General features: G+C 34.1%; 1 protein-coding gene across 5 annotated transcripts in view; it reads right to left on the reverse strand.

Moving 5' to 3' along the window:
- Positions 1-22,112, reverse strand: part of LOC149804098 (uncharacterized) — a 60,931-nt gene that overhangs the window by 15,417 nt on the left and 23,402 nt on the right. Inside the window, exons 1-3 of one of the 5 annotated variants that reach the window (XM_089954062.1) lie at positions 14,610-14,905; positions 1,359-1,599; positions 593-876 (exon numbers count right to left, since the gene is read on the reverse strand). In XM_089954062.1, the coding sequence (XP_089810188.1) occupies positions 593-876; positions 1,359-1,599; positions 14,610-14,798 (714 nt within the window). In that variant the 5' untranslated portion in view covers positions 14,799-14,905. Of the gene's footprint in view, positions 1-592; positions 877-1,358; positions 1,600-13,097; positions 13,155-14,609; positions 14,906-15,403; positions 15,496-22,112 lie in introns of those variants that run through there. The other 4 variants (XM_089954060.1, XM_089954058.1, XM_089954061.1 and 1 more) reach the window with 4 other exon arrangements.

Here is a 22,112-nt window from a genome sequence, read left to right on the forward strand (position 1 = left end):
TCAGTGAATTGCTACAGAAGCCTAGCTATATTAAAATCCTGTTAAATAAATGTAAGTACCAGCGACTAGGGTAGATTTTTCAAGAGTCCAATTTTCAATCAAACGAGAAATACATCGTACTAGCTCTAATAATAATTATATCAGTTTGTTTTACGGCTACGGCCTGACGCTAGTGCATCTAACTCTTGAATCTTGTGTTTTGAATCCTACTTATGAAATTATAGGTTTGAGTTTATTTCACTTATGTGCTTATCTTTTTAGCAAAGGTACTTCCAACGATTTCTTCGAATTAGTGGGTTTTTTGAAGTTCAAACACTGGTAAATTTTTCTTTTAAGATATATTAGAAACATTGTGTATAGTCAATCTAGAACTTATGTAATACAGAATACTGATCACAATATTGATACTAGCTCAACTTTGACCTATTCAAGCCATGACATTTCAGTCAAGAAACCTTTCGATGATAATAATATCGAATTTCATTCTCCTTCAGCAAGTAAAATGAAACGGATCAATTCGCATTAGAGTCATTTAGTATTGTTTAGTAAGAAGTAGATTACCGCGTTTCCTCAAATATATTGTACAACCTACCTTTGTTAAGGGGATCGGTAAGCTGACCTGTACTTCACTGATGTCGTGTTTTTGCCTTGATGAATCGTCTTCCATGAATGCAACCTCTTTTAGTCTTTTAATTCCATATTCATCGAGAACAGGAATGCTTTCTACTTTTCCAGATTTGTACAGGATTTTTGCGCAATTCCGCCGCCTGTTTCCTATTGTTGTGATTACAGAGGTGGAACTTCTTGTGTCGGTAGGTAGAAGATCGCTCCCCATAAGGAGATTTAAAACTGATGATTTCCCCGCTGATGTTTCGCCTGAAATATTAAGAGAATCTTGTTCTTAATGGAAAAAAAGCAATATACATTCTAGTGTAGTAATTTTTTGGAAACAATGACAAATATTTCCGTTGAAAGAAGATCTTGTCTTTATATCTAATATGAAACCAAAGTGTTGCAATTTCATACCAGTGTACTGTTTACATTGTTAGTGTCCAAGATTAATATTTGTTTATTCTTCTAACTGTAATTATTTATTCCTCGTGGTACCCCAGGCGAAGATTGTAATTTGTATCCTGCATATTCATCAGCATTTTGAGTAATTGGCGAAAACGACAAGAGTTCATCTTTGTTGAAATTCTTTGAGAAAATAGAGATAAATATTTCCTTTCTGAAGTTTCATTTCGTAACGTCTGTTTTAAAATGAAGGATACACTTGTATCGTGTGGTCTTCACTCATCTTGATTTTAATCGAATATCATCACTTTAACCTTTATCACGTGACGCTTAACTTTACTGACCTGAAACAAGAATTGTAAAGTGTCCTTTCTGTAAGTTCTTCATCATATCGTCACAGTCTGTTATAATATTCATAGTGGTCCCTTCTGTCTTGAGGAGATCTTCCACCAAACTGCTGTGCCGATCTCTAGGAAGATCCAGGTTCCCCTCAATGAAACATTTCTTCAGATCGTCAATCATCTCAATCAACTTCATTCGCTTCTTCTCGTTCTCCTTCGCTATCTCTTGGATTGACTTCTCAAACTATTTTTAAAACATGTGATGTTTTAATTTGCCAGGAAGAAATTAAAAAGTACTAATTAGCTATGTCTTACAAAATAATTATAATTATAATGGTATGCCACATTAAATGTTGTTGTGTGTGTGTGTGTGGAGGGGGAACATAACACCAATGACACAAACATGTAACTAACCAGCTCGTAAAATATAATCAGCTCTTTTACATTTCACATGTATACCATACAAAAAGAAAACCGTACTGTATCATGTTTAGTGACTGTTTTGCGTTCATGTTAAAGATGCTATCTTTTCAACATTTGTACTTCTGGAACTCTGCAAAACTAAATGTGTTTTAATATCTTTGCATGCGGCTTCAGGACGAATTTTTTTGTATTATTAGACCTTTATTTAAATATTGATATTTTAATATTTACAAACCCAGTACAATGGTTTTAGCCACAAAAAAACATTCAACTGAATCATTTGGATGTTACTAGGTCTATAACGGTTAAATCCCTTTTTAAAAGCATTATTCCGATGTTATTTGTTTTGAAGATCATTTAGCTTTGCCCTTTGATGTAGACACAATCTTCGAAAAACAAAAAAACAAAATGTGCATACTATCCATTACAAACAATTTTCATGTCGTTTAGCCAAATTTTAATGTTTTCTTTTAATGGACAAAATACTTCCGAGATTTCAAATTTTCAAAACGCATCTAATTTGTTATGTATTATTTGAAAAATAACTCTTTATTGAGACTGAAAATTAGATTGATGAAATTTCTCAAATGTATGACTTTATTAGTTCTTCGATAAAAAATTCCGAGGTATATTACAACATAAAGGTTTTTGTGATGAATGGTACGGATGAAGAAATATCGGCTTGCCGAGATATAAACCAATCACTTCAAAGTAATTATTTATTTAACATGTGAGAAAAACTATCAACCTTAAAATTGATCTACATGAAGACAACACTACATATATAGTATAATCGTTTACATAAGGCCAATTTTTACATGAGCTGCTAACGTTCGTGCGTGCCTAACGACACTGAGTGAATCTAATTATTATATGCTAAGCTTATTATCCATTAACATTGCAGTGTAAGAATGGTGCAGTATTTCGCCATGCTGCACGACACGTGTATCTAAAACAGTATCGTGGGATAAAAGTATTGTTCTTTATATCGTTCTAGTTTTCTGGGGGATTCTTCACGAGTTTTAATACCATTGGTGATATTCATCTGTAAATCTGTGTTACGGTTTATATAATGAATTACAAGCTAATTAATAACAATAATTAAAGCCTACGATACAATAATGTATCAAGTAGGCCTTTCATAGAAAGTTTTCTCTATATTTAAAGCAAGCAGGGTCGAAAAATCAATGAACAGCTTAAAGTAGGGCATAATTTGTTGCACCTATACAATTTCTGCATTCATTAATGTAGCTACCTGTGTGGGTTTAATGTTTTTATATCCGTTTCTGCTTTGTAGTCAGTTCTAGCTGATACGGGTACCTCAATTCTATTACAACAGTTATCAGTAGGCAACACTGATTAATCAATTGCCATTAGAATAAACATATCGTGTTTGTTTTTTTAAGTTTCAAAAACTTCACTGAAAATCAACCAAGTTCCAAACACTGAAATAAGTTTTTGAATTTACTCATTTAAAAGGTTAATTGCACGCAACATCAGTGACCGCTAAGAAATGAATATATAACCAATGAGGGGTTTAAAAATCGTTTCGAAATGTTTTGTATTTTGTCAAGTTTTAGTGAAGTTTTAGATACTACGCAAATACAAAAGATCTGTTATTATTGTGGCAGTTTGTTAAATAGTTTAACCTGTTAATAATTACCATCCTATAAATTTAAGTACTCCATTATCTTAGAATTATTTACAATGTATAATTTCTACCGTGCACATTTGAAGTCCCGTGACCCAAATGCCAATATGGGTATATAACCTTTATTCATCCTTCTATAATTTGTTAAAACCTTCAGCAACTTTATCCAGGGCTTTGTCTTATTTTACCGAACATGCATCGTAAATTCTAACAATAATCCTTTTATCTCCCTTAACAAAGCACGAATAAAGGCATTTTTATCGTGCAATGCATACCACTTTTAGAGGCGCAAATAATGATCAACATTTCATATCATCACAGGTCTACACAGCCAATGGTTGAGCAAGACGATTGCGTGCTGTAGTAACAGCTAAATGGAATGAACTGGATGTAAATAACTATTAATGTAACCACATTTATATATTGGAATACCTTTAACAGATATTACCTATTTCAGAGATAATACCTGCGTTTTCCAACTGCAGTTCGTTTTACATAGTCCATTCAAACTGGTGTGCTCAAGGATAATTTAATATTCTAACAAAAAAGTTATTTCTCTGTTGAAATCGATGAAAAAAGTAGTAACTCTTTTGTAGTCATTATTCCTTAAGAACATTATCAAATTTTATTTACTGAGGCACTCCTTTTGAAAAGATGAAATGAAGATTGCGTCATTTTCTCCATGTGACACTTGACTTAGATAAACTAAATTTAATAAGTAAGTTTTTTTTATTTCGAAGTAACAATTAAATAAAAGCTACAAATACTTTCACATTTCAAAGAAAACGCTATCTTCATTGTGCCTTGCAAAACATACGTGTTTCTTTGTTTAAGTAGATTAGATAAACAGCTCACAACAATGACGTAGTGCAATAGCTGGACTCTATAACCAAAATATTACGTCATCTGCGATGGTAGGCTGTTTGTGATGACATTAGATACGTGACCAGCTTATTTGCACGTGCACGTGGACGTGAATTTACCGCATATACATGAACTTAGGACAAAATAAAAAACAATGATTCACAGTAGTGTACGTTCTTGGAAAACTATGTCTGTACGATACATTTTCTACAAGGTATTTCTTTTCTCTGTTTAAACTCAAACGATCTGACTTTCACTTGGGTACTCTCCTCCATTCACAGAACCTTTTCCTCTTTAAAAGCCCAACAGTGCAGTGCATAGATGCGCGAGTGTGTGTATATATATATATATATATATATATATATATATATATATATATATATATATATATATATATATATATATATATATAAGGTGTTTGACTGGCAGGTAATTGACAAATATATTAAGTACAGTCAGCCTCTTGCCAATTTGTCAAATAACAGCACTACTGTGCAAACATAAAACTACATGAATATTTTGTTAAATTGGTGGAAACTTGAGTGGGTGTCAGTCTTGAATAGTCCTATGTTGATAAAGTACATATTGTCAGTCCGTAGGGATGATTGTAATTACAACATAAATTCAGGAAGTATAATTTTAGTCAGCTTTTGTATTTGTTTCAACAGTCGAACAACGGTAATGTTAAACATGCTGTAGCACGCAGTACGCTTACCTAAGCTGATATGTAATCATTTACTTATACCCACCAGAAGTAAGGTCATATGACCATTTACTTATACCCACCAGAAGTAAGAAATTATCTTTAAATCCAATATTTTAATTTTGTCTTCTCAAATGAACGAAGTTAATAATTTTCATTCTTTGTAGAATCTTGACGTGATTCATAATTTGTTTCTTCTAAATTATAAATGAGACAAAGTCGTATTAATACGATTGATTTCGATGAACGAAATAAATATTTACATTTAGTGGCAGGGTTGCAAAAAGAATAACCTACTAAAATGGTGTAGCTGTGAGCTTTTTGCAGTGCTGTCGACCGTTATTTAGTGTAAACTTCATTGTTGTCTACAACTAAGCTCATTTTTTATTCAAATTCTCCAGATACAGGCCTAATTTTTGCGAGTCAAGTTTTTTTTATATGCATTGATAATTGAAAATATTATCGAAGTTATTTCGATTTGTTTTCACTACCTTTTTGTTTCTGACATTTCTAAACTAGTTATGAAGAAATCCTATGACTAAATGGGAACAACATTAGGTAAGACAGTCTGAATTTGGAAAGCTTTGTTGTGTTCCAACACTAAGCGGGTTGAAAAATGTTTCAACGGTTCAATACGTGTTCTGTATTAGCTTTCTATCAGAGAATACTTACATACGCTTTGTGTCTTGAAATAGTTACGTACTCTTTATGTCAGAGAATATTTATATATGTTTTTGTCACAGAATAATTATACACGCTTTGCATCAGAAAATAATTGTATATGCTTTGTCTATGACAATAATTGTATGCAAGAATGTTGGTTACAAAGCGTGAAGTGAACTTTCTGAAGATACACAAGTCCTTGTCTAGAGGCTATTTTAGAAAAAATTCGAAATGATAGAATTATGCCACAATTACGTTTTTAATACGAAACAGGTACATGCAACACTGGGATTTTAATGAGACGCAGATGCATGCCACATTAACATTTGTAGCGACGTGGATGCCGCAGTGACATTTTTATGAGACGCAGATGAATACTGCATTTACATTTGTAACGATATGGATACCGCGTTGACATTTTTATGCAACGCAGATGAAAGCCGCATTAACATTTGTAATGACGTCGATGCCGCTGTGAGATTTTTATGCGACACAGATGCATGCCGCATTAACATTTTTAGCAACGTGGATGCAGCAGTGAGGTTTTTTATGCGACGCAGATGCACGCCGAATCAACATTTGTAACGATGTGGATGCCGCAGTGACATTTTTATTCGTCGCAGATGAATGCCGCATTAACATTTGTAATGACGTCGATGCCGCTGTGACATTTTTATGCGACACAGATGCATGCCGCATTAACATTTGTAAGGATGTGGATGCTGCAGCGCCATTTTTATGCGACGTAGATGCAACATTAGATACATAGATTGATATGTTGTGATGATTTCTCATAAAATAAATCAGTGCAGTTCAATGATTTAGCTGACTGTCCCAATTTAGTGCTGACAAATTGCTGACAAAATACCATTTCACTACAATAAATATCCAACAATAGAAGACTGCAGGTGCTTTGTTTTAAATTATCTTTCTATTTTTTGCATAGATTTGTGAATTTGAATATGTTGTCAATAAGAAGTAGGTAAATTTGAGGCTATCTATCTTGATTTCTACCTTAACGCTATTAAAATTACACCTGTTCTTTCTACCAAGCAAGTGTTCCCTGACAATCATTTCTTTAACTGTTCATCTTCATTTAATTCAGCGTCGCCTTAAGTCGCTTTTGTGGTGCCGCCAATACTCTAGTATATGCAACTTACATACTGTGAACTTGCAAAGACCTGAGAGCCAGTCTATTTTTCAGTCTCGGCCTATATACCTATCTGTGTGTCCGACTGTCTGTTTGTCGAGTCGGGAGTTTTTAGAACTTGCACCTCGGTGCTATCAAAGATATTATAAGTCTATATTCTTAATTTATTTTCATTTAATAAAAAAATGCAAAAGAACTGTGCATCAAAACATCTTCAGGAATTCACTGATGTATTTCAAATACACGTAGATGGAAGTAGTATTATATTATATTATATTATATTATATTATTAATAGAAAGCATAAGTTATGAATATGATGAACATTACAGATACACAAACTGCTCACACAATTAATTCCAATTAAGTCACTACACCGATGGTTGATCGCCCACGAATTATGAGGTGACAAATCAATACCTACATTATCAAATTCTAATATAAGTACAAAAATAATGGTCATCCATGTGTAATTCGAAAATGAATAAATCGAAAAGGAAGAGCACACACACAGACATTATGGTTGGCATCCATTAGTCTCGAGAGACGATGGAACTGCGTCCATGAGAGATGTCCCGGTTGGTGGTTGTGCAGCGTCTACTGTGACTATGTAGCCCAACACGGAAGTGGCAGTAGCGTAGCTTGTCTTCGCCGACTTTCAGACCAATTATCAGAGCGTGTCGCCAGCTGAACCTGTCAAGAGCAAGCTCTTCCCAGTTGTCGACATCGATGTCAAGGGCTTTCATGTCACGCATGCAGACATCCTTGAGCGGAGATGTGGCAGTCCGATCGACCTTTGGCCAAAGGCAAGTTTCGAATAAAGAATGTCTTTGGGGATCCATCCGTCATCCATCCGACGTGCAGGGCCCAGCCATCTGATGCGACGTTGGCGGAGGAGTGTGACCATGCTGGGAATCTTGGTATGTTCAACCACCTTGTTGTTCGTTACTCGATCGCTCCAGGTAATCTCGAGTATGCGTCGGAGGCATCGCATGTGAAAGGCGCTCCGTTTTTTCTCTTGTGAGGCGTAGTGAGTCCAGGTTTCACTGGCGTTCAGGAGAGTGCTTAGCACGCAGGCACGGTACACGGAGATCTTAGTGTTCAGGATCAGCATGCTGTTGTTCCATACTCTATGCGACAACCTGGAGAGAGTTGTTGATGCCTTTCCATCCGCTTGTTGAGCTCAACATCGAGCGAGAGGTTGTTGTTGATGGTTGAGCCTAGGTACGTGAACTGACAACTGACTACCTCAAGTTCGTAGTTACTGATGATGATGTTTGGAGGGTCCGCGTCCTGAGACATCACGTTTGTTTTCCTTAGGCTGATGGTAGGCCAAAACTTATCGCATTCTTTAGCAAAGCGGTTCATCAGGCGCTGCAGCTCAGATTCTGTGTGAGTGGCTAGAGCAGCATCGTTTGGCGTCAACTCGTTATCCACGAGTAGCGGGTTCGATACCCGCAGAGTCCAGCCTGGCTTGACTGCCTATGTATGTCCTTAGATAGCACTTAGCTAACATTTCCCCTGCGTGATGAAGCCAGCAATACGTTAAAGTAATGTTGAAATCAAGAAAAATAAAATCGAAGAACTGAAGTAATAATTTACAACGGATTTATAGCTGCCCGAATAGTGTATACTTGTGTCATCAAGAAATATGTTTGGAATCTGAGTATTTAAGATGTAGAGGTGAATCATTCTTAAATCATAATAGGGCAGGTCCTAAGATGGAGCCTGGCACGATGCCAGATTTGACAGTTCTAATTGGCTACCAATAGCGACACTCTGCGAATTTTTTGTTGAGAAGAGATTGCGTAATTGTTGAAAATGTACAGCCTGTTCATTTCTTCAACACTATCAACAACAACAACAACAACAACTCCATAAAGATACTATATGTGTAACCAGATGATAGCCATTTGTGCATTAATTAGTCTGGGTATTTTCACGGGAATGATTTTATCTCAATCCAGTTGAGATCGATATAAAATATTATAAGAATTGAGATCTTGAAATAAGTGCTTAAAATGTGTTTCTCAATTATTTTTAAACGACCTGCACGATAGAAACAGGTATATAATTTGATGGATAATTCTTGGGTCAGTCTTTATGAACAGAAAATCGTTTGTTTTGCTACAAGTGTTTTTAAAAAATTAAAAAATCGTAGAAAAGATCAGTGAGACAAGGAGATATAATATGTGCAGAAAACTTAATTAATTCCTTTGCGATTTAGGTGTTTGTGTGTGTGTGATTTGGATTTTTAACGTAGCTTTAATACTTATTCAGTCATATCGCTACGATATCTATAGTGTCTCAGTTTAAAGTGATGTCTAGCACTGGGGCATCATGCCGCGGACATGCAGCATGATGTCCTACCCAGTCACATTATCCTGACACCAGGCCGACCAGTCCTAACACTAACTTCTTAATGCTGAGCGCCAAGCGAGGCAGCTGTTAGTACCATTTTTGTCTTTGATATGACTCGGCCGGGGTTCAAACCCGCGAACCCCCGCATCCGAGGCGGACGCTCTAACAATAAGGCCAAATGAGCGGTAGTTAACGATTTAGGACCTGCCGTGAATATTAGACAGATGGCTCATGCAATATCAATTCAAGTTATTTAGAATAAATAGATTTTAGGAGTGCAAATAAATAACAAGCATCAATGTGCGGATGGAGTAAACAATAATTCAACCACTGAGAATTGAGCAGATCGCAAGAGAGCAATTATGGTGAGGGGGATGGGGCATTTCATATAAATACAGATAACGCCAGGTCCGCGGACAGGATTTGTAGGCCTTAGGCTACTTTCTTATGTAGACCCCTATGAATTACAAAAACATTTTGTATCTCTTCGTCGGTGTAACTCCTGACCGTTGTGGGTCCCTAGTGGTCCGAACTTATCTGCTGCTCTGGATAATCCTAAAGCATTCAATACAATCTAGTATTAGTCATGTTATTCCAAGTCAAGATGAAACTATCTGAACAGGAAATCTGGAATTAGGGGATGTCTTGAGTGACTTAACAAATATTCATTTAGAAATCAAGCAAAGAATCACGTGGTTTCTTGGACGTAAATTAACATCGGTGTTATGGCCTCTGTCTGAAATATTGAAACCTTTTGATAAACCAGTAAACTTCGACGACAGGGCGAACATCTTTTTTGTGAGTTCAAAGAAGCATCTTTTTTGTTTTGCGAGAAAACACTTGCAGAACACAGTCATTTTCTTGAGAGTGTGATTGACACTTTAGAGGTTGAGGGCGGGATTAATTATTCATTCAGAAAGATGGTGTTTAGATAGAGACACTTCTTGAAATCAGGCCTGATGATGATTCCTTGAATCGATTAATGTTGGTGACAGCAGGTGGTAGATCCCACTTGTACAGTAAAATGCATGTCCTTTAACACCCAAAATGCTTTAGCATGGTAGGAAAATGATGATGTGTGTTGTCTTTTTATATAAACCAAACCTTTGCAAAAACTATTGATAAAAAAGAGTGAATCTATTTGTTTAACAAGTCATGGATGTGTTCTTTCCATATATATATATATATATATATATATATATATATATATATATATATATATATATATATATATATATATATATATATATGCGCTACACTGTTCCTACATTTCGTCAGGTAGCCGCGAATGCTCCATGGTAAGCGTGCCAGACTCACAACCAGAAGGGGGCGGGCTCAAATCCGACCATCGGAACCGCCTGTGTCCTTGGGTAAGGCACTTGACTGCGATTACCTGGGCACTAAATAACCTACTACAGACATCAGTGGGTCAAAACACCCAAACAAAACCAAGCCATGCTTTGTTTCCGTATCTATGGTTTCTTCTCTGATTCCTAGTCAGATTAAACGTTTTTTAGTTTTTCGTATTAATTTTGTCACTGTTTATTATTTAGAAATCATTCACATTTAACGACCTCATCATACTTATACGCATGGTTCGTTTGCGGCACAGAGTTTGATTTACGACTCTTGCATTTTTGCTGCACCTTTGTCCAAATGTGATCAACCCTGATCAAAGTTTTTCATAAATTGAACAATTTAAATGGCCAATTAAAGGCACAATTTTCCCTTATTTGAACTAAATACTGCCTTAAGTGTAAACCCAGTCAATATGCGATTTAATAAATACTTGCTCTCAATATATACATACCAACAAAAAGACACACAATTAGACAGACAAACGAATGCATACATTATGGGTTACTTTGGCACCGCATGCATATTTCTTGCAAGAGTTTAACACGTATTGCTAACTAACTATTCTTGTATAAAAATTATTGTATTACAAACTAAACCTCACAAATAAATATGCACATTTATCATACAACTAGAAAGACACGTACGTTGCCATACCATCCATATGAACTTTCCTTTTAACTTGTTTTCATATTTTGTCAAACTCTGTGATGCGATGACTAATTATACCAGACGTACCTTGCAGTGTATATATATATATATATATATATATATATATATATATATATATATATATATATCCGTTATTCACTCGTTTAAAGCAAATATCCTCTCTCTCTCTCTCTCTCTCTATATATATATATATATATATATATATATATATATATAGAGAGAGAGAGAGAGAGAGAGAGAGAGAGAGAGAGAGGGAGCATAAATCTGCTTTTAAATCAATAATCGAACTCAAGAAAAGATACACTAGATGAGCAAATTAACTCAAGCGAGGAGAAACCGTCGAAAATGTTGGCATATTTTGAAACGGGAACCACATTATTGTCAACATGAAATGAAACGTATATCCCCGAAAAACTGGTATAAATACTTTACATGTTTATTGAAGAAGCCTCTGGCCGAGTTATATGACTCTGAAAATATTGTTAATGAAGTACTACCTCAGTTATAGGTTGATGACTTAAATACTCCAATTACAAATGATGGGATTATGAGAAGTTAACGTAAAACGAAAAACAAATCCCCTGGACCTGATATGATATGTACTCGTTTTTCTCAGTACGCGAATGAAACGATCTTAATATTCCTTAACGCTCTATTCAACAAAATCTTTGAATCCGGGTATTTTACTAAACAATAGTATTAGAGCATTATCTGTCCTATACATAAATGCGGTGTCAAGAGCGGTCCAAACAAGCACAGAGGATAATGCTCTACTGATACTTTATGCAAGATCTTTACTGACATAGTGAATAATCGTATAAACACGCAGGCGGAAGACAATGGTCACATAGACAAAGCACAAGCAGTGTTTAGGAACAAAATATACTCCGCATGCGAAAATATGTTTATTACTTCAGGCTTTTGCTCAAAAATATATATCCAAATTAAAAGGTAGATTTTATTGCCCTTTTGTCGATTAAAAACAATCTTTTAATAAAATACAGCATGATACATTATGGTCGTCATTAATACGCATGGGTATGAATGTCAAAACAGTAAACATTTTAATACATATGTACAGAAATATGAAAACTGTGTCCGAACTCCTAAATGTTAAACTGCTTACTTCGAATAAACATTGGGTACAAGGCAAGCTTGTGTTTTAAGCCCTATCATGTTTTCGCTTGTCATTATAGAATTATGATTACATGGCTGAAGCTCGAATGTAACAGAAATATATTTATCTCAGAAGATAATGATGATATTTTTGCAATACTTTACGATGATGGTGTTGCTAATGGCGCCGATACAGTAAATCTACTTTAGAACCAAATAAATGTTATCGAACGTTTCTGCAATAAAACTGAAACTATGGTCAATCTCGAGAAAACAAATCATTGCTTTCAGAACTGGGGGATACCTCAAGCAAAAAGGAGGAATGGGTTTTCAAAGATAGTCGCTTTCAGTGTGTGCCTTGTTTCAAGTACATGGGTCTATTTTTCACTTCAAAGTTGGTTTGGATGAAAGCAAACAAGGCTCTAGCAGCTGAGGCAAAGAAAGCAGCTTCAAGAACTTTGAATTATCAAGAACCATTTGTCTGTTTTATTATAGAGAATGTTTTTCAGATTTTGATTCTGTAATAAATACAATTGCTTGTTATAGGTCCAAAAATTGGAGATATGAATTTAGTAGAGATATTTAAATTGTGAAATACCAAGTTTGCAAACAGTTTGTAGGTGTTCCTAAAACTACGGATAATGCAGTTGTGTTAGAGGAATGCGAAAGATACCCACTTTGTACCTCGTAATTTGTACGATGTATTAAAATACTGACTGAGAATGCCCTCAACTCCCTACCCATACCAATGGTTTTTAATATTGAAAATATTACATGAAACTAACCGTGTCATCTGGGCTACCCACATTAAAGACATGTTATTTCGCTTCCGTTTTGGGAATGTCTGGCTAAATCAACCTGTTGGAGATGAAAAACAATTTTTCTCACTATTTTTGCAAAGGATTAAGGATTCAACATTCCAATACTGGCAAAGTGATCCTAACAATTCACACAAATGTATTTATTATAGCAAATATAAAACCGAATTAGAACCGGAAAAATAACCTCTCATGTTTGTTACCATATTTTCTTAGGAAGTTCCTAAATTTAGGTGTTGAGCGCATACGCTGAAAACAGAGACAGGTAGCCATAGTAGGGGTGAGTGAAATAATAGGTATAGTGAGTTATGCCAGAAAAATAATTTTTATTTTGTAGACGATGAATTTAATTTTGTTTTGTTGTGTTTGTCCAGCTTATGACCATTTAAGAAATAATTACTTTAATGAAGTTTATTATCTCTCTCCGGATGTAGAAAAAATTGTATCCTACATGAGTCATTGTAATATATTAATTATAAAAAATCTTCCTTAGTCGACTAATTAGGATTTTCATCTTAGATAATCTTTGACAACTCATACGAATGCTGAATAATATACTTAGAGGCAGTAACACCTTTATAACATCATTATCATGTACAATTATAGGAATTTATGTATGTATACTCATTAATGAACACCATATTTAACTTCTTTACACCATGGCACACACACTATATTTACTTGTATTGTATTTTGTAATATGGGCCGGTGGCCTAAAATGCTGAATAATAATAATAATAATAATAATAATAACTTATCATTTTGATTTCATTTCGGAATATGATACTTTGCTGCTTTTCAAGATCATGTTTTATCCTGAGTTTTATAAACCTGATGCAATCTCTTCTTAAGAGGACATACATACATACATACAAACATACATACATACATACATACATACTTACAGCCATCCATTCATACATACATACATACATACATACATACATACATACATACATACATACATACATACATAAACAAGTATATAAGTGTTAGAGCGTCCGCCTCGGATGCGTGAGGTCGTGGGTTCGATCCCCGGGCGAGTCATACCAAAGACTTACAAAAATCGTACTAACTGCTGCCTCGCTTGGCGCTCAGCATTAAGAGGTTAGTGTTAGGACTGGTCAGCCTGGTGTCAGGATAATGTGACTGGGTGGGACATAATGCTACATGTCTGCGGCATGATGCCCCAGTGCTAGACATCACTATAAACTGTCACACTGCAGACATCGTAGCGATATGACTGAAAAATTGTTAAAGCTACGTTAAAACACACACACACACACAGACACACACACACACACACACACACACAAATATGTAAGTGCGTATGAACGCAACCCGAAAACAATACATGCACGAAATCTGGCCGAAATCTGCTTACAACAGATTATGACATGAACGACGCAAAGAAGCTAGCGTCTAAGTGTAAGCTTAAGCTAAAATACTTTTTCTTGGAAAAGGTAAGATTCTACTAACCTTGGCTTTTGGTTTAATTCCCTGAAGCTTGTTGTAATGGAGCCATATTCTATCAATATACTCAGCTAAATTTGTTAATTTTGTGTCTGGTATACCATGCTGATCACAAATATCCATAGCCTCGAATATACTACTTATTGCTTTGATAGTCTCTTCACTTAACTCAGTCCGACTTGACTCTCCTTCCATTTTTGCTAAATAATAGTTTTCAATGTGTGAGTTTTTGTATCGCCTGTTCCGCCAAACAATGCGCAGGAGTGTAACGCAAACTGCGATATAGGAAGAAGAATGCCATTATGTACAGTTACCTGGCATACCTTGCAATATGTATAGTATTCAACGCGTAAACCACTATTTACGGATAGTATAAACTTTTGTCACCAGCCGTTGACAACAAAGTGTTACGGTGCGCGCAGTCGCGGTCTGTATTACGTCAATACAAAAGATATTCATAGGCGAGAAACTTGCTATTTAGAAAGACTTACGCTCAAATAACACCTCTTTTCAGATGTTTCCATTTATCTTTAGATCGTGGGTATTTTTAAAAAATATCTTTGGCATAGCATTTTTTTATAAAAAAGTTCCCCCTTTACCTATTCATTATTTCTAGTGAACAATTTCCTGTAATGTGATAGACTTTGAGATGACTAAGATCAAATTAATAATATCTTATGTTACGTGTTTGGCTCGAATAAAGAGTAACACAAGAAAGAGTGAAAACAACATGCTTTGAAAAAATACAATAATTTATTTCCCTGTAAAAATTATGTAAAAATAAAAAAATATGAACTTACGGTTTTATAGAATCAAATCCAAAATAATTCAAGAATAATTCAAGAATACAAATTTAGTAGTCCTAATAATAAAAGGTTCTACTTATTTCAAGTTCGAATCCCGACGAAGAATCCAAGATGGAAGACGATGACGTATGCTGCAGTCTGTATTGTTAAAGTCTACAGTCCCTTGTAGAAACAAGAATTATCTCTCCGATTTTGGAAATCAAACAAAAATTCTTATAGGAACTGTCTTTGATTAAAAATCTCACATGAGCAGATGTATTTTCCAGAAAATAACAGAATTAATCCTTTTGAATCCAAGTAATTTGAAATAACTCCAAACAGCACAACAGCACAACATGCAACTTCCAGTTTAGCAGCCCAGCCTCTGCAGAAAATAACTCTCCAAAACAGAGGTTATATCGTATCCTAAAACGTAAACAAGGGGTCACGCGAAAATCTTCCGGACGTTTATAGAAACTAAGTACTTGTTAAAGATCACGTCTATCAAGTGTGACCCTGACGAAAACCAATAATTTTACTATAAGAAATAAAAAATAACAATTGTTTACATCTTACACCCGAAGTCCCATCATGACCTCGACAACAACCAATCATTATAAAATAAAATAAAACTTGCTTGCTACAAATTTTTAAAGAAGGTCAGAACTTAAATCAACACCTGGTGTTTATGAAAAAAGTATCATCTCTAATAAATAAATTTACATTGCAATATCATGTAATGAAAAATAAAACAATTTAATACTGACAAACAATTAAATTGAAATTAATATATATTAAATCAGATATAATTTAATAATAATAATAATAATAATAATAATAATAATAATAATAATAATAATAATAATAATAATAATAAGAAGAAGAAGAAGAAGAAGAAGAAGAAGAAGAAGAAGAATTCTAGTCATTTAATGAATTATCACAGTACTCATGAGCAAGTAAAAGTCCATATAATTGTGTTTTCGAACATGGCTCAGATAAAATTGTAAAGTCAGAAAATCTTGATTTTTAAAATAAATCGAGTACACCTTACTAGTATGGGAAAAGAAGAGAGACAGCCTTTCACCATTTTACTTAAACATAAGTAGCCGGATAACGGAGCAAAGGCAATCTGGATTAAATAGATAACTATAGTTATAATTGGAAGAGTAAAAAAACAACAACTATTTTCTACATAATTCAACAATGCATATTTTGTATTAACATGCATACGGAATAATCGATAGTCCTGACAATTTCGCGTGAAGGTTAAGGGTTAGAATTTATGAATCATTCAGACCGACCTTAAGCCAGCTGTTTAGGAATCAGTATGCTTTAAACGAGTTTTCTTTCGTAACGTCATTACTTATTTAGGAATCAGTATGCCGTAAACGAGTTTTCCTTCGTAACGTCTTTACTTATTGACAGAGAAACGATCTTACGCACAGGGAAAATGTTTTATTTCTAATTCAGATTTATTTATAAATTGAAAAAGCAAAACTCGCGTAATTATTAATAGAATTAATCCTAAAGGAATTTTTCCACCCATCTTTTTCATGATTTAGTATGTTTAGTTTATCATATATATATATATATATATATATATATATATATATATATATATATATATATATATATATATATATATATATATATATATATATATATATATATATATAGTGGTAAGTGTCGGTGGGTTTGAGAAAATTCATTCCAATCACATTTCTATTCTTCCTAGTGTCTTTGACTATAGTCATTATTCAGTAGTATATTGTAATAACAGATACAGATGTACCCAGCCTGTTTTCTTCCTAAATGCTCTGCCAAGCTGTAAGTGTAAAGGTCTGTTTCTTCATACACTGGTACACTACGCTAGTAGGAAATAAAAACAAGTTTTGGGGCACCTCGAAGACAGAGAACTTACTGTATGTCGGCAAATTATTTTAAATTTGTGAAATGCAGTTTATTTAGGAAATTTATTTCACGGATAGCATGCATGCATAACATTACCTGTATTGTCCTTACCTATGCTTTAAATAATTATAATTAGGTACCTTATACATTTGTTTTCTTCTATTCAAAGCAAAAGGCCAAAGTGCCATGAAATTGAAGTCATGGCAGCCACTGTCATAACTTTAATCCAAATATGTTCACTGTCAACTTTATGTCACAATATAATTAATGCTTTTGTTAAATATATTAATGATTTTGTTATTTATTGCTAAATATATAGCACGGCAAACCAAGATCATATGTTTTTTTCAGAGGTCAAAATTCATCCAAATACTTTAAGCAGCTTAAAAACATTTCATTAAATGTTTGTGACCTTTCTTCTAATATCAACGACGTTTGGTGTCACATCGTCATTGTGCGTGCTAGCTTGAAGAATAATTGCTCTGGTTTTTTTGCTACTCTGAAGCCAATCATAGCAAGCCAGATCAATATTTGTTTTTCATGTTCTAAGGAAGGCAAACAATATATTTTTCCACCTGGTTCATACGGAAGCTACACGCAAAACTAAGAAAATGTTCTAAACAGATGCAGGTTCAACCTACACCATTGTTGATGATCTGATTGTATTGCGATATTAGAAGTAGAATGCTTTACCCGTACATCAACCAGCCTTTACCTGACAAGATAGTTGGTAAAATGGACGGAAGTCAGGTACACTGTATTAAAGTGATGCACATAAAGCAATACACATTTCTTTAAAGTCTATTAAACAAGAAGCATCGTAATCATGTTAAGAATAGCGACAAATTATGACATCATTTTGTTAATCTTTGCGACTGGTCTGGAGGTAACCTGCGTATCCACGAAGCGCATGCGTACTATGAATTTGACTGTATACAAGCCTTTCAAGCAAGTAGCTAAGGAATACTTTTTGAGACCTGCTCAGAATACCTGTGTAACTATTGGCATATAGAACCACAGCAGAGACTAATGCCATACACATGTAGCAAATTAATAAATTAACACCGTATATTAAATTGAAATATACGTGCAAAATACATTAATTGAAAACGCATTCAAATGGAAAAAAAGTCATGCACGTGACAGAAAATTAAACCCATCCATGTTCAGCTTATGAAGCAATTTACACCAATCAATTATTGTGTCCAAAATTGCCTTAAGCATCGAAATGTGTCCCATCTGCACGTTGTCAATAGAAGATTTCGCCCACACTGTCGTGAGAATTAGCGGTTACATTAAAATATCAATACAATTTTGTTTAAGTTAAAATAAAGTAACCTCGGTTCCCTCTGATTTTATATTCCTCTTGCTGTGTGCAATGAACGTTGACACTTTAATATGCCAAGTAACGCAGACACCATAGCTAATCTTTTCTAAGGTGAACCAGTACTGACGTTTATATTCCAGGCACTTTGCAGTTGATATAGGGGGCGGGTTTGTTTAAGATTTAAGGGAGTTGCAAAAAACAACGTTAAATTATTGACGAAATTTTTGTTTTTAGAACAAAACTGATATTGGGTTTCGTTTATTTGTCAAACAAATAGAATCGTTTTGATAATTGTACAAGCTGTATACCTTCATTATGTTTATTAGATTATATATATATATATATATATATATATATATATATATATATATATATATATATATATATATATATATATATATATATATATATATATATATATATATATGGTACCTGTAATTGCCACTGAAAAGTATTTATAATTCTGAGATAATTTTAAAAGATGAAAGTGGCTGACAAAACTAAAGGCAAGCAATAAGTCTAAGCCACGAAAATGGGTAGTGTCGGACAGTGGAAATAACTGTATACGTTCCACTGCATAGGCGATTTCAGAACTTGAAGAAACGGATTACACTGGTGAATTTGGAAGCTGCTATGATGGATAAATCCATAAAAGACATAAGACCAGGGAAAAGGACTAAGGACCGCTGAATAAATGGCTACAAATGCTAAAGAAAGACGTGTGTCCATGAATAGACCAATGCGTGGATAAAGATAACAAACCAAGGACAGAAAATGGATGACCGTATTGAAAATAGAAACTAAATTTTAAGCAACACAAAAATTTGAATACTAAATATACATAAGCATTTCTCTTTTATTATTGATATATCTCCAGACTTAAAAATACAAAAACATATGACAATCTGTTTCTTCTGTCCATTGAACTTACATGCATAATAATGAAATGTATTCAAATATTTCTTGTTACATAAATGTACAATGGTTGGCTATATATTGCATTACTTCAAACTAAAAACAACCTATCAAAATGAAGTCTACTATACTCGATGAACAAATATTAAAACAAGTGAGAAATAAAGGTCACTCACTTGAATACGTTTCTTAACATGAAAAGAATTGAAAAACATGAAAAAGCAAAATGCAGTGATGATTATCATCACATGACTCAGAGATAAATTGAAAATAATTTAAACGAGTATAGATTTTTCAATAACACAGAAACATATTTGAAGAAGATCATCGCGCGAAACATTCCGTTTTTGACTATGAATGCTCCATTAAACCTAATGATCAGACTTAGAAAACAACCTACCTAGAAGGGAGTGTAGGTTCAGAATACACAATTGTTATCACAGTAGAAAACCTCTAAAGATTTTAAATAGAAGCAAATTAGATAGTATTATTACCTATTTATGACAAATTACCATTAAAAGGTACTAACAGCGCAGAAGTAACTTATGCGTAGTTTTATCAGAAGTTAGTTAATGACATAAATGTTTGTCAGGATGTAGAAGACCGCTCCGATGGCTTAAGTGGTTAGAGCGTCTGCCTAGGATGCGGGAGGTCGAGGGTTCAAACCCTGACCAAATCATACCAAAGAATTATAAAAATGGTACTCACAGCTGCCCCGCCAGACGCTCAGCATCAAGAGGTTAATGTTAGAACTTGTCGTCCTTGTGTCAGGATAATGTGACTGGGTGGGACAAGATGCTACATATCTGTGGCATGATGACCCAGTACTTGATATCGCTAAAAACTGCCACACTGCAGATCAAACGACGAGGAGTATTTTTGACATACCATGTATTACATAGCATGATATTTTTCGATTGTTCCAAAATGTTATGTGATTCATAATATCGTATTATTTCAAATGTCTACATGTTTAATTGTTTCCTCGTTTGCGCTGTGTATCTTACCTTGCCATAAAATGATGACTCGTGTTTGCAAGGAAGGACCTTTATATTCTCCCCTTTCAAGTTTTCTAGTTTGAAAAGGACTGAATCACTTAACATAGTTGCCTGATTTTAAATATTTCCTCTGTAAAGTATGAAGGTAGCCCGTGTTGAAATTAATATTGATTGATTGATTGATTGATTGATTGATTGATTGATTGATTAACTTAAAGTTCTGACTCTTTGCTTGATATTAAATTTAGCTGTTCCAAAAGTAACTGTTTTCAACTAACCGATCAGGTGAATTTATATCATTGATATGTTCTCTTACTAGCTTGCTTCAACTGGATTCACTAATGTTAATTCTTGGCGGGTTTTATTGTATTTCTTAATTACCTTCTGTAAAACGTCAATCCATTTGCTGGTATTTTTGCAAAGCAATTGACGTTCTAGGGTTTAGAGTTCTGTTACACATTTCCACTACATTGGTCTGACTAAGTTTAAAAGTATCACATATCTTTATGTCGTAGCAAATCCATAACTTTTTGTGTAAAACAAATTTCTTTCACCAGACTATATCTTTACATGTTTTTGTTCGTTGAAAATGCAGTGTAAAGCATCGAACATTTAAGTTATCTTTGGTTCTCTTTTTCTGCCAAAACACGATGTGTATCCGCTATTGTCTTTATTGTATGTCTGTACCTCAACATTATGCATCTGTCGCAGGTCGTCAACGTGACAGAAAACTATTTTGTAGAGAAATCTTGCACTCGCTTGTCGCTTGATAGTTTAACATGTAGCTATATTCTATATCAAGCCATTCTTTTAATTCAGTGCCCATTAGGTCGTGTTTAATTAGTTTAAACGATTGACATATGCGCAATGATCTGAACTTTCAAAATTATAGCAAATATATTTAAATAATGTTTATGGTAATGCTCTGTTTAGTTTCGTAGTCAGGTGCTTAGATAGAATTAAAAACACATATAATACATACTAAATTGTGTCATACATGTAGGTGTGTTCTTCGGTTAGGCATTCTTTCAGTCTTTAAATGTTCTCGCGAAGCCTACAGGACATCCCTTTATGATACATGTCTGTTTTCAGATTTATTTCAAATTTGGCAACTCGTACGGCCACCCAAACTTTAAACCCCTAATAAATCTCCTCACTTAACGTTTACTGACTGCAAGGTAACAACAATTCGTATGGTTGGATCTAAAACAATTAATTTATATACTTGTCACCATGGGCTGTTTTAAAATTAACATTGTACTCGATAAACTGAATATCCTTTGTTGTTGAATCATTCCAGATGCATCACGTAACATTTTTTTAAAAAAAATTCTTTAAACTATAGATTTAGCAATATATAAATTGACGTATTCACGTAAAGTATTGCATTTTATAATTGTACTGTTTAAATTATTTTTCTATCCGAGTTCAAGATGCTTATTTCAATGATATCCATCGTTTCAAGTAATCTCGATATCAGCCTGTTTTCTAATGCATTGCAATATATGTTTCATTTTAAAATCAACTAATCATCATCTGGTTCTCTATGCTATTCTTTAGCACAACTAGAGTT

Source organism: Sinohyriopsis cumingii, chromosome 3, assembly GCF_028554795.1.
Source record: "Sinohyriopsis cumingii isolate HCF-2022 chromosome 3, ASM2855479v2, whole genome shotgun sequence".
Lineage (NCBI taxonomy): Eukaryota > Metazoa > Mollusca > Bivalvia > Unionida > Unionidae > Sinohyriopsis > Sinohyriopsis cumingii.